Here is a 15,024-nt window from a genome sequence, read left to right on the forward strand (position 1 = left end):
CTACACAACCACCGCAATTCTCCAACACCTCCATCCACTCCACCTACGACCGTGAACACAAGGCAGGATTGCTTTGAACACACCACGATAATAAACTAATCAAGGATTTTACGATGGGTAAATTCCAAATTCATTTCCCCAAACGAACAGAATTAGAGTCGTTATGAATCTTAACTTCTAACTGCCATTGTGATAGAGGCCTTTCCATGCCCAGCAAAACATTCATGTATTTCAGACATCAGTTCAGTTCAGTTTAGTCGCTCAGTCATGTCTGACTCTTTGCGACCCCATGAATTGCAGCACACCAGGCCTCCCTGTCCATCACCAACTCCCGGAGTTTACTCAGACTCACGTCCATCAAGTCAGTGATGCCATCCAGCCATCTCATCCTCTGCCGTCCCCTTCTCCTCCTGCACCCAATCCCTCCCAGCATCAGAGTCTTTTCCAATGAGTCAACTCTTCGCATGAGGTGGCCAAAGTACTGGAGTTTCAGCTTCAGTATCATTCCCTCCAAACAAATCCCAGGGCTGATCTCCTTCAGAATGGACTGTTTGGATCTCCTTGCATTCCAAGAGACTCTCAAGAGTCTTATCCAACAACAGTTTCAGACATACTACCAGATAAAACAAAACCACAAGCTGGTCAACCTGCAAATGGCGATCAATAGAACTAAGTTATCATGGCAAGCTGGGTTTGCCTCAAAGCTGAAGCTTAACCAGTTAAGAGGCCAGACTTAGTTTGAATTGCTTTTAGTGTGAAAATTGTTTGCATTTTCCTTATTTCAAACAGATTTCTAAACAAAATGTCATTTTCTTCCTATGACTCAGCCTCAAAATTATTATTTTTGGCTGTGTCATGTGGCATGTGGGATCTTAGATCCCTGACCAGGGATTGAACCCATGCCCCTTGCAGTGGAAGCACAGAATCAACCACTGGACCACCAGGGAAGTCCCTTGGCCTCAAAATTATGAACACTCTCTTGTCTTCGGTGGCTGATGGTACTCTTTAAGTCTATAGTGTATAGGATGTGGGGGAAAAATGAACAGGAATGACAGCAATAGGTCCAGAACTTGTGGTTTTTAAAATACTATAACTAAAAGATTGATTTCAAATCAGATGCCTCTTTTATACAAAAGGAGAATAAAGTTTGCTTTTGACAAACTGGGCAGATATTCTGTGAAACAGGTTGGTGAATCAAAGGCTAAAGTTGTTTCTCCTAAATGGTTTCTCTGCTCTTAGTACATGTGAGCATGTGTGTGTGTACACACCGCCCCCCAGACATAAACACAAACTTGCACCCTCTTCATTCTTGCTGTCAGTGTCCTCTGATTGGCAGCATTGAAAACACTGTGTACAGGATCTGCGCAGTTGACCCAGGGGTCTCCAGGCACCCTGTGTCAGTCTACACTCCCTCATTCAGTTCGCTCATTTGCATGTTTGTCAATGGCATGTGAAGAAAAATCTCATACCATCCAAATCTTCTCCCAGAAACAGAGACTGACCCTGGGGAGCAGGAAGATATCAAAAAGTAACAGTAAGGATTTCACCTCCTGGAGCTAACTCTGCAGTCCTTGATGAACAGAAACACTTTGTCCTTCTCTGTTAAACTGAAATTTCTAATCTTTAACTGGATGCGCAAAAGAGATCCAATGAAAGCAGAGATAGAATTTTCCAGAATCTTGCAGCAAAGGTAAAAGCAATCAGATTTTCCAGTCCCTGAGCTTTTACTCCATGGGCTTTTACTGTTAGTGCATATAAAGCAAAAATCCAAGCCATTTTGGCTTAAAACAGCATGTACTGGATTCATAAGAGCCTGCCACAGACAGAAGTGTTGAGTATTGGAGCTGGAAGGATTCAGAAAGTTTACCTGGACTAAATGAGGGCACCAAGGCTAGCCTAGTTCACAGGGCCAGGCAGTGCCAAAATGCCCACAAATTCCCAAATAAATCTTTTCCTTAAGTTCCATTTAAAAAAAAAAAAGAGTGCTCAGAAATGAACTGTCTAAAAATTTTTTTTCTAGAGCTTCGTGAGCTGGTATTTTTGACTAATTACATACTGGGCTATGTGACGCAGTGTGTCTCAGCTATAAAAAGAGCAAATCTACTCTTCAGAAAATAAATACTACCAGCAACTACATTTCTTTTTCTTTTTTTGGTAGTTTTCTATCAGTGCCTCCCCTATAGGTGCTGTCATGCAATTGAATAGAAACATGGCAGGGTCTGACAATTCTAAGCCATTCTCCATTTTGATGTATTCATCAGCATATTCAGGTTCTTATGCTTTACCACTGGAGAAGGGAATGGCAAACCACTTCAGTATTCTTGCCTTGAGAACCCCATGAACAGTATGAAAAGGCAAAATGATTGGATACTGAAAGAGGAACTCCCCAGGTCAGTAGGTGCCCAATATGCTACCGGAGATCAGTGGAGAAATAACTCCAGAAAGAATGAAGGGATGGAGCCAAAGCAAAAACAATACCCAGCTGTGGATGTGACTGGTGATAGAAGCAAGGTCTGATGCTTTAAAGAGCAATATTGCATACGAACCTGGAATGTCAGGTCCATGAATCAAGGCAAACTGGAAGTGGTCAAACAAGAGATAGCAAGAGTGAATGTCGACATTCTAGGAATCAGTGAACTAAAATGGATTGGAATGGGTGAATTTAACTCAGATGACCATTATATCTACTATTGTGGGCAGGAATCCCTCAGAAGAAATGGAGTAGCCATCACGGTCAACAAAAGAGTTCAAAATGCAGTATTTGGATGCAATCTCGAAAACGACAGAATGATCTCTGTTCATTTCCAAGGCAAACCATTCAATATCAAATAATCTAAGTCTATGCCCCAACCAGTAACGCTGAAGAAGCTGACGTTGAATGGTTCTATGAAGACCTACAAGACCTTTTAGAACTAACACCCAAAAAAGATGTCCTTTTCATTATAAGGGACTGGAATGCAAAAGTAGGAAGTCAAGAAACACCTGGAGTAACAGGCAAATTTGGCCTTGGAATATGGAATGAAGCAGGGCAAAGGCTAATAGAGTTTTGCCAAGAAAATGCACTGGTCATAGCAAACACCCTCTTCCAACAACACAAGAGAAGACTCTACACATGGACATCACCAGATGGTCAACACCGAAATCAGACTGATTATATTCTTTACAGCCAAAGATGGAGAAGCTCTATACAACAAACAAAAATAAGACCAGGAGCTGACTGTGGCTCAGATCATGAACTCCTTATTACCAAATTCAGACTTAAATTGAAGAAAGTAGGGAAAACCACTAGACCATTCAGGTATGACCTAAATCAAATCCCTTATGATTATATAGTGGAAGTGAGAAACAGATTTAAGGGACTAGACCTGATAGATTGAGTGCCTGATGAACTACGGAATGAGGTTCGTGACATTGTATAGGAGACAGGGATCAAGACCATCCCCATGGAAAAGAAATGCAAAAAAGCAAAATGGCTGTCTGGGGAGGCCTTACAAATAGCTGTGAAAAGAAGAGAAGCGAAAAGCAAAGGAGAAAAGGAAAGATATAAGCATCTGAATGCAGAGTTCCAAAGAATAGCAAGAAGAGATAAGAAAGCCTTCTTCAGCAATCAATGCAAAGAAACAGAAGAAAACAACAGAATGGGAAAGAGTAGAGATCTCTTCAAGAAAATTAGAGATACCAAGGGAACATTTCATGCAAAGATGGGCTCGATAAAGGACAGAAATTGTATGGACCTCACAGAATCAGAAGATATGAAGAAGAGGTGGCAAGAATACACAGAAGAACTGTACAAAAAAGATCTTCACGACCCAGATAATCACCATGGCGTGATCACTCAAGCCAGACATCCTGGAATGTGAAGTCAAGTGGGCCTTAGAAAGCATCACTACAAACAAAGCTAGTGGAGGTGATGGAATTCCAATTGAGATATTTCAAATCCTGGAAGATGATGGTGTGAAAGTGCTACACTCAATATGCCAGCAAATTTGGAAAATTCAGCAGTGGCCACAGGCCTGGAAAAGGTCAGTTTTCATTCCAATTGCAAAGAAAGGCAATGCCAAAGAATGCTCAAACTACCGCACAATTGCACTCATCTCACACGCTAGTAAAGTAATGCTCAAAATTCTCCAAGCCAGGCTTCAGCAATATGTGAACCATGAAATTCCAGATGTTCACACTGGTTTTAGAAAAGGCAGAGGAACCAGAGATCAAATTGCCAACATCCGCTGGATCATGGAAAAAGCAAGAGAGTTCCAGAAAAACATCTATTTCTGCTTTATTGACTTTGCCAAAGCCTTTGACTGTGTGGATCACAATAAGCTGTGGAAAATTCTGGAAGAGATGAGAGTACCAGACCACCTGACCTGCCTCTTGAGAAACCTATATGCAGGTCAGGAAGCAACAGTTAGAACTGGACATGGAACAACACACTGGTTCCCAATAGGAAAAGGAGTACGTCAAGGCTGTATATTGTCACCCTGTTTATTTAACTTATATGCAGAGTACATCATGAGAAACGCTGGACTGGAAGAAACACAAGCTGGAATCAAGATTGCCGGGAGAAATATCAATAACCTCAGATATGCAGATGACACCACCCTTATGGCAGAAAGTGAAGAGGAACTAAAGAGCCTCTTGATGAAAGTTAAAGAGGAGAGTGAAAAAGTTGGCTTAAAGCTCAACATTTAGAAAACTAAGATCATGGCATCTGGTCCCATCACTTCATGGGAAATAGATGGGGAAACAGTGGAAACAGTGTCAGACTTTATTTTTCTGGGCTCCAAAATCACTGCAGATGGTGACTGCAGCCATGAAATTAAAAGACGCTTACTCCTTGGAAGGAAAGTTATGACCAACCTAGATAGCATATTGAAAAGCAGAGACATTACTTTGCCAACATAGGTCCGTCTAGTCAAGGCTATGGTTTTTCCTGTGGTCATGTATGGATGTGAGAGTTGGACTGTGAAGAAGGCTGAGCGCCGAAGAATTGATGCTTTTGAACTGTGGTGTTGGAGAACACTCTTGAGAGTGCCTTGGACTGCAAGGAGATCCAACCAGTCCATTCTGAAGGAGATCAGCCCTAGGATTTCTTTGGAGGGAATGATGCTGAAGCTGAAACTCCAGTACTTTGGCCACCTCATGCGAAGAGCTGACTCATTGGAAAAGACTGATGCTGGGAGGGATTGGGGGCAGGAGGAGAAGGGGACGACAGAGGATGAGATGGCTGGATGGCATCACTGACTTGATGGATGTGAGTCTGAGTGAACTCCGGGAGTCTGTGATGGACAGGGAGGCCTGGCGTGCTGCAATTCATGGGGTCGCAAAGAGTCGGACACGACTAAGGGACTGAACTGAACTGAACTGTTGCTTTAAAGCCACTGTTCAAGGTTATTGTAAGGATTAAATGAGACAATATATGTGAAATAATTAGAAAAGTCTTGGGCCTATGATAGGTGCACAATCAATGGTAGCTGTTATTTTGTGTTACGGACAAGAGTTTTCTACCTTGATAGAGCATAGCTTGTCACGTTCCCATTGTCCTCTCTAATTGTGGCTTCCGAACTAAATTTTGTGTTTAAAATGGCTTTCACCTCCATTTTCCCCATCAGATCCTCTCAAAGTTGCACTGTGACTGCAGGGATTTCTGGGGCATAAGGACTCAGTTTCTACTTCTTTCCTTCCCATCCCTGTGTGCTAAGTCACTCATCGTATCCGACTCTGCAATCCTATGGACTGTAGCCGTCCAGGCTCCTCTGTCATGGGATTTCCCAAGCAAAAACACTGGAGTGGGTTGTTATTTCTTTCTCCAGGGGATCCTCCCGACCCAGGGATCAAACCTGGGTCTCTTACATCCCCTGCATTGGCAGGCAAGTTCTTTACTACTGGCACCACCTAGGAAGCTCAGTTCATTTCTTTGTCCAGGACCCTTCTGTGTTACCCATGGCTCCTGCTTTCCAGCACCCACCACCACTGTTGCCAACAGAGCCTTTCCTCTCTCCTGATTTTCTTGATGTTCTTGGCTGCTTTCTCTTGTTTCTTCTACATTTTTGTATGATGTACACAAAGCCTGACCTTTGCTGACAGTGATTTTCCTTCCTTGCCAGCATATTAGTTAGATCTGGCTCTTTTCTAGCCATGATTATTTGATTACTGGGTTCTTGGAACAATCTATGCTGGTTATATATATAATGTATATATCAAATTTTTATATTTATTTCATATATATATATATATATATATATATATATATATATATTTCTTCCTCCTGGGAAATGCAAGAGAAGGAGAATTTGGCAGTGCTTCCTAATCTGGAACTATTACATGATGATGATGATAATGATAATAATAATAATCACCACCACCACATCACTATCAAAATGAACACAGTTAAATGAAACTAAGCATTTAAATGCTTACCAGTGCTAGATGTCGGTCAGAGTGATAAGTCATGTCTGACTCTCGCAATCCCATAGCCCATTAGGCTCCTCTGTCCTTGGTATTTCCCAGGCAAGAATACTGGAGTGGGTTGCCATTTCCTTCTTCAGGGAATCTCCCCAATCCAAGGATCAAACCAGCATCCCCTGGATTGCAGGTGGGTCCTTTACCACTGAGCCACCGTAGAAGCCCATACACAGATAATCTCAATGAATTCTAATCACACTACAGTGGGTATGTGTATGCACTCAGTTGCTCAGTCGTGTCCAACTCTGCAACCCTGCCAGGTTCCTCCATGGGATTCTCCAGGCAAGAATACTGCAGTGAGTTTCCATTTCCTCTTCCAGGGTATTTTCCTGACCCAAGGACTGAACCTGCATCTCCTGAATCGGCAGGCAGATTCTTTACTACTGAACCACCTGGGAAGCCCACTGCTGTGGGAACAGACGATATTCAAGACAAAGAATTGGAGTCATGAAGGTGAACCCATGCTGAAGTCCCACAATAGCAAGGGCAGGGTGTTCAACAGGCAGCTTGACTGCAGTACCTACACTGTTTGCCAGAAAGCAAGATTATATCTTTAGTCCAACCTTCTAAATCTGACAAACCAAAGAGGTGATCATCATAAATCCTCCTGAAGTTAATCAGCACAACACCTAAAGCATATATGCCACCACTGAGTTAGTTCGAGTCATCTTGGTTACTAAAGTACTTCTTCTAATATTGTGAAATCCTAATGTGAAATCTTAGCAACTAAATCTCTGAATAACTCATCATATTTTATATTTTAAAGGTCAAAAGATCTTGGAGAAAAAGCTAAGTAAAATATCAATACTCCCAAATCACTAAAATATGTAGACTGTCATCCAGGATTCTAAGAATTTTTAACAGCTATAAGAGTGATATGAACAAAAATCACTGTTATCCATTAAGGATAATAGAATTTGGAGAATTTTAAAAATAATTTTATACATTATAGAAAGTTTTATATTGAAAAACAGTATTGAACGACAAAGGTCAACAGATTCCCACAACTGGACATATAATATCATTTCATCCATTTCATTTTATTTTACTTTATTGTTAAACTTTACATAATTGTATTAGTTTTGCCAATTTTTTTTACAATGCACTTGATGTTTAAGAAATTCATATTAATCAGTTTAGTTATTTATCCATATGTGACTATAAGTAGTCTACAAAATATCATGTATCATTATGCATCATCATTTTGGCAAGTTTCAAGTTAACAGCATGGTATTCTCTGGCTTGATGTGTGAAAATCATATTTTCAGATTACTCTAAAAATGAGCAAAGTGCCATTATACAAACATTCATATGAAACAAAATTTTAGTGAAAATGGGTTCTAAAATCCCACTGGAAAGACCATTCAACCAGAGTATGCCTAAAAACACAAAAAGTTTTAATGCAATATCCTAGATGCAATGAAATCTATGACTAGAGAGCAATGCTACATTTAGTTCTACAAATGTCCTTATTTCTGCTTTAAAATGAAGACTCTCTTCCTCCTCCAAGTTAACTTTTTCTTCTTCATTTCCATTCTTCTTTATACTCTTAAGCTATACTTACATCTGATAGCTAGCTAGTTCTCTTAGGAATTTTCTGCCACATAAGCTTTTGATCTGAGAGGAAAGGAGGGAGGGGACATATATATATATATATATATATATATATACACATACCTATGGCTAATTCATGTTGATGTATGGCAGAAATCATCACAATATTGTAAAATAACTATCCTCTAATTTTAAAAGATCTTTAATTTCTTCAATATGGCCAGTTGATAATACAGTTATTAAAGTAAACTTGAATAAATGAAAAATTATGAACTGAATCTCCAATATTAGGACATATGCCAAAACTAGAAAGCAAAAGATTACAACTGCCTTAAAAAAGAACTCTCAAGTGCCGCCCTTCTTGAATTCCCCAAGATACAACCCTGTTTTTACTTCTAATCCTTCTCAGACTGACAACTTAGCAAAATATAATAGTTACATATGACTAAAAGAATGAGGTGAAAAAAGAAAAGACACAGAGTCCATGTCTGATTTCTTAATATTAGTGTTTCACTTCACCAACATAATAAGTTTACTATGACATACCATAAACATTTCTAAACACTTACTTGCAATTTCTATACTCAACACATTGTGGATGGTAGCCAAGGGGCTGGCTGCACGTGGGCTCAAGCCCAGGAATCACACATGTAGGTAATCCCTCTTCTCTGGAGGGCACTTCATCTATTTCATTTGGACTCTTAGGATCCACTTCTCCTTTAAGAGACCTGTATGCCCAGGGTAGAATGGAACCCACCACAGCACCCAACTTTTTCCCCTAACTTTCCCAAGACTCCGCAATTGCATAGTTCATTTATCTGTTTGTCTACTTTCTCTCTACTTCACACAAATGAACTTTACAGACTTTACTCACCTTATGAACCATTTCACTATTAAAGCCTAAGATGGTTCAATTCTTCAATGAAGTCTCATCACTTTCTGTTCTTTTTATCCCTTTACTCAACTGACATTTAGCATGTACATAACCATAGTTCTTTTCCCAAGGCAGCTTTCAAATTTTGGAATCGGGCACAAAAGTAATATCCTTCTAACAATAAACATCATCCATTGTAAGACAGTTTTAACTTTGTAGCCATCAAGTATTTCAAAACTTTATAATTCAGCCCTTTTTATACCAAAGGCAAAACAAATATGAAAGCATTAATGGATCTGGTCCCATAAAATTTTACCTTCCCCATGCAGGGAAAAAAGCTCTTTAAAATGATAAACTGAAAATGTATCTATAAAACATTATACACAATGTTTAATAGAAATCATTATAGAATATAGAAATTTATAATGTTTTATAGAAAACATTATAAAATATAAAAAATATTTTATAGAAAAATATCTATAAAACATTACCAAAGTTTAAGAAGTGTAGTATAAGAAATAATAAGAAAAGATGAACATCACCATGTTAGAAAAGAAAAAATGGTTTATCAGCTCAATTTTCGAAAAATGCACATGAAAATAACAATAAAATCTCAGACCTTCCAAAATGACAAATTTTTAAAAGTTAAATATTTAATGTGTTCACTCTAATTCACAGCCCTTCTTTGTGTAAAAACATTACAAATCCTTAAATGAGTTTAAAACAGTTTACCTAGCCACACTTAAATTTACTCAAAGGGAATTATTAAGGATGCACATAAGACATTCGTAGAATTGCTCTAGATGTCTGAGAATGGATTAAATAAGATATATCTATGAAACCATGCAGCCATTAAAATGATGCTACAGAATTTATTGATATGAAAAGATGTTTATATGTTACTAAAAATAGCAGGTTACTAAGTGTCTTCAAACAGATGAATGGATAAAGATGTGGTGTGTATGTACATGTACACACACACACACACACACAGTGGAATACTACTCAGCCATAAAAAACATTGAGATTTTGCCACTTGTAGCAACATGAATGGACTTAAGGGGCATTATGACAAGTGAAATAAGTCAGACAGAGGAGGACAAATACTGTACGATATCAATTATGTGCTAAGTCACCTCAATATCAATTGTATGTGGACTCTAATAAATACAACTAGTGAATATAACAAAAAAAAACAGACTCACAGACATAGAGAACAAACTAGTGTTTTCCAGTGGGGAGAGGAAAGCGGGCCTACCCTATCTTGTCCGTTCCCCTTTTTCTCTCCCCACTGGTAACCACGAGTTTGTTCTCTTTATCTGTGACAGAGGAGCCTGGCAGGCTACAGTCCATAGGGTCACACAGAGTCAGACTCAACTGAAGCAACTTAGCGCACACACACGCACACGTATGTACACAGAGTACATGTACAACATGGGGAACACAGCCAGCATTTTGTAGCAACTATAAATGAAATATAACCTTTAAAAAGGTTAATCACTATGTTGCACACCTATAATGTATGTAATATTATATATCAACTACACTTCAATAAAGAAAAGCAAATAAAATTTTAAAACAGATATTTAATTCTACTATAGTGTGAATTATAGTAGAATTCGCTCAATCGCTCAGTCATGTCTGGCTCTTTGCAACCCCATGGACTGTAGCCCACTAGTCTCCTCTGTTCAAGGGACTTCCCAGGCAAGAATCCTGGAGTAAGTTGCTATTTTCTCCTCCAGGGAATCTTCCTGATCCAGGGATTGAACTCGTATCTCCAGCACTGGCAGACAGATTCTTCACCACTGTGCCACCTGGGAAGCAATTTGACTATAGTTTGGCACTATTGAAAGGATATGATTTATTGAACTAATTAGTAGTAAATATATATATGTATTAGAAGAATGTTTAAATTATGCCAAGAACAGATTTCAAGTACTTTACAGACACATTTGCATGACAATAATCTGCCAATTACAGTAATGCCTACTCTTGAAAGAGTTTGACAATACAAACTTTCAGCTGTCATCCTTATGATATGACATGTACTTAACATTATGTTTTGTCTACAGTTTCAAAATCAGAACCCAGGAATGGGTCCTTGGAAGCAATATCTTGAAGATGCATTGAGTGGCTGTCAATTTGATCTCCTGGTCTTTGACAGATTATTTAGCCAACACTTATCACGGTTCCATTTCCAGAAATGTGATAATGAAGAAAACACAGCCTCTTGAAAAAAGCTGAATGGCGACAAGTGTCAGTTTTTAGGACAGTCCACATTAGGATATTACATCGTTGACTCCTACTTTTTTCCGTTCCTTTTTTCACTGATAGAAGCAAAGGCAGAAAACTTCAACATCACAAAAAATTTTAGAGCTTTTTGAAAAAGAATGTTAGTGATCATCCTGTCTAAGCCCTGGATGTTAATAACAAATAAGGAAATTTAGGCTCGGCGAATAGGTGTGTAAAGAGCCCAATGAGAACCAGGCATCTTGCCTCCAAGCCCAGTCCACTTACCATCATCCACAACTTATACAGAATAGCAGGGTCCACTTTAGAATCTAATTATCCTGTAGGGTTAATGAAAGGAGCGATGTCAGTATGTATACAGACCTTGCATCTGGTAGCTGTACGGTGCCTGTCCAGGTTGAGGGGTCCCAAAGCTTGTGCCATAGCTGAGAAATCCTGTCTGCCCAGGTGACTGAGATTGTGACAATCCACCTTCAGTCTTGATGCCTGCCCACAATGCACCTAAATCAGTTAGTGATAGCTTATCTATCTGTTCATTTTCAACAGCTGGTGAGTATACAAAAACACCCCCACAGCTATCCAGTCACAAACTTTTCCCAGTATTATCTCAATAGCCAAGGCCAAACATGCTTAGAGTGAAATACCCTTAACTCTACCTTCAATTAAAAAAACAAAAAACAGGATTATGAAAGATTTGAATGCCTGTCTCCACTGTTCCTTTTTTTGTTTTCCTGAATTCTATTTTTTATAAAATTTAACTCCAGTGATTAGTTGTTACAAAATTTAGCTTCTGTAATTAATTGTGCTGTTTTACAAGAGTTTAAGATCACCTTTATAGTCCAGAAATAGTCATAATTAAAATGAACTATATTGTTCTAAACACTGTTACATTAATGTCAAAATCAAAATATTTTTTCCTAAAAAGTGATTAAAAGTCTCTAACCTCATAGCATTTAAAAAGTTTTTTCTTTACTCTTTCTACCACAATGCTGATTTTAGTACATAATTTATTTTGAGGTCAGAGGTCGCAATCCTGGACATAGAATTAAGCAACACCGGAGGAAATCTTTTCCCAGGTATCCACAAAGTAAACACAAGGAAGGCAGAATAGTAAAAAATTCAGTCCTACAGAACAGCATGAAGGAAACCAATGGTTCCCTTTTTGCCCCTTGTAGTTTCAAGTATGTATTCAAATATAATTTTTTAAGTGTAACCTAAAGTACACCTTTTTATGTATTTTTAAAAGTATGCTTTTTTAAAATCACATAATATAAAAATAAAGTATTTGTGCCCCCAAATACATCCCAAAGTACCAGGCTGACATCCTAATTTCAGGACTTGGGTTTGGCAGTATCGTTGCACAAGGCTCAGCCTTGGATCATAATTAAAGACAGTCATGAAAGTTAACAACTGTCTTTAATTCCCACAGAGGGAGGAGAGGAAAATGTCTGCCAAGGGAATTCACATTTTGGAATAATTTTACTTTGCACTTAAGATAAATAATATCTTTGGGATCTAGAATACACAGTAGTCTCACTGTTTATTTCCATTTTAGGGGAATTTCATCAGTAGAATGAATTTAGGTAACTTTCCTAAGGCAGTGGAAGAATCTGACTCTTGGCTGAGAGAGCTTACTCTAATTTCTGAAGTATCTCTAAACAACCTCATAATGGCCTTGCATCACAGTCTTAACACAACCTTGGCATTTAAAAAAATGTCACTTTCCCTGCAAAGGCAATCCCAAACCAATGAATAAGCCACACTTATAAATGGTCCCTGGAAAAACAGCTGCCCGATACAGGTGGTTTGATGGCTCCAGAAACTCACTGCCTTCTCATAGGGTCACAATAGGGATTTTCTCCTTCTCTCTCTCTCTCTCTGATGCTATACTGTTGTACATTCAGTCTTCACCTGTGCCAGCTCTGTTTTCAGCCTGGAGGCTCAGAATGGGAATCTTTGTGGTAAGAACAGGTAAAGAAAAGCAGGAAGAGGTAGAAAATGCCCATAGCGATGCCCATCTCCATGGCTTCTAGCTAGGAGCTGGCAAACTCATCCCACTGGTTGACTCCATGCAGATCCAGTGAAGAATGGCATGACCCCTTCTTCCCACGGACCCACTGCCCTTACTGGGAAAACATTTGCCTATCTTTTCTCACTGGGTCTAATTAAAAAGTCAGGGGACACACGTCCTCAGAGACAGTCAGAATTCTAAGACCATCAGAATCTTAACTATCAGTTTAGGGTTAAAACCCATAAATTTAAATTATGTGCTTTTCTTCCAGGAGCAAACAATGAAAAGAAAGCTGCCATATTTTTCCATGCACTGGCCCAAGAAAAACAGAATGGCAGGCCAGAAGCTCTAGGGCATCTCCTTGCCTTCAAGGCACAAAAAGAGAAGAAGGAGGGTGGATCAGGAAAGTGCTCAGGACTGAGAATTATTTATTCCCAGATTTATAAGCACAGAAGGCTCTGGGATCAAGTCCTTCACACAAAGCCTTACTCTCACCACTTCCCCAATCCCCACCTACCATATGAAAATCCCCATTCTCACTTTACTAGTTGGGAGTATAACCTTAGAATGTCTGCTCATCTCACCCTACTGGACCAACTATTTCAAACAACAGAGACATCTGTTGATGGTTTAAAACTAGAGGGGTCCTTACCCAGAAATTGGCAAAGGGCCCAACCATGACTGAATGGGGAGGAGCAAAACAAAAAACCAAGCGAGTTATGTGAGTAGCAGCCAAAGCAGTACCAGGAAAGGTACCTCCTGGCAGCATTGATACATCTATAGTACTTGAATATTGTTTGCCCTAGAATATACATTTATATTTCAAATCATCAGCTTGTAAATAAATTTTGAGAATATAAATTGGGGGACTGCCTTAATTCACATTACAGAATTTGAAGTCACACAATTCAAATCATGGAACCTTTTTCCTCTTTCAGCACAAGAACAGTTTAAAAGTAAATTACAGATAATTTGATCTGTATTTAACATCATTTTAAGAAACTCAGCAAAGTCATGGAAATGAAAGATAATTCTAGGAAGTCCATTTGATGCCTGTTTTTAAGTCTAGTTGAAAAACACTTCACTGGATCACATTCAGTTGTGATCTTTTTAAAATAAAACTATAAAAGCTGAAGTAATACATAATTTAGATTTTCATTTCTGTAAAATGTATATATGGGAAATTTGCCTGGAGTAAAGACAGGACAAAAAAAACAAAGATAATTTACCTTCTAACGATCAATGAAATACCTGAAGAAGAACATTATTTGTTTCAACATACTGAGAAGATTATGAAACAACAATAGCAGAAGGAAAATTAGAATATTGATCACAAAATAATCCACTAGTTTTTTCTTTCAGTCATTGCTTCCAAAATTTCATGTATTTTTTTTCTGGATCACCAGGTTTTATTTATTTTGTAATAAAATGCCAATAATTCATATTTTTATATTCCAACAAGTTGCAATTTGTTTAAGATTATAGCTACCATTCCATGGAAAAGAAGGTATTTTTGGAATCCTAAGATTTTTAATAATTAAACTCTGAAGTTTGGCTGGCTTTATTTTTAATTTATAGGTATTGACCCTGTTAACAATTGAGTTAAATTACACCAAGATAAAAATAATCTCCAGGTGAGAGGGAACAAATAAGGATGTGAGCTTTCAGTGTTTCCTGATTGGGCTCTTTCAAGTGCAGCCCAAGCCATGATATAGATCACTTTTCCTAGTGGTTGATAACACTGACATATGAAACGACTGCTCCCATCAAGTTTAGAGCCAGGGTTTGTTGAATGTGGCTTGTACTTCTCTGATCATAGCTCAGCACCTGATAAATAGGAAATGAATATTCACCCCCAAAAGACTTCATTCAC

The 15,024-nt window shown here is 38.6% G+C and overlaps 1 protein-coding gene across 10 annotated transcripts in view; it reads right to left on the minus strand.

Annotated features, from left to right (window-relative positions):
• EYA1 (EYA transcriptional coactivator and phosphatase 1) overlaps window positions 1-15,024 on the minus strand; it is a 374,117-nt gene that overhangs the window by 132,857 nt on the left and 226,236 nt on the right. For 8 of the 10 annotated variants that reach the window (XM_027561161.1, XM_027561160.1, XM_027561158.1 and 5 more), the window contains one exon: window positions 11,504-11,641. In XM_027561161.1, the coding sequence (XP_027416962.1) occupies window positions 11,504-11,641 (138 nt within the window). The remainder of the gene's footprint in view (window positions 1-11,503; window positions 11,642-15,024) is intronic. The other 2 variants (XM_027561164.1, XM_027561162.1) reach the window with 1 other exon arrangement.

The sequence above is a fragment of the Bos indicus x Bos taurus genome, chromosome 14 (genome assembly GCF_003369695.1).
Source record: "Bos indicus x Bos taurus breed Angus x Brahman F1 hybrid chromosome 14, Bos_hybrid_MaternalHap_v2.0, whole genome shotgun sequence".
Classification (NCBI taxonomy): Eukaryota; Metazoa; Chordata; class Mammalia; order Artiodactyla; family Bovidae; genus Bos; species Bos indicus x Bos taurus.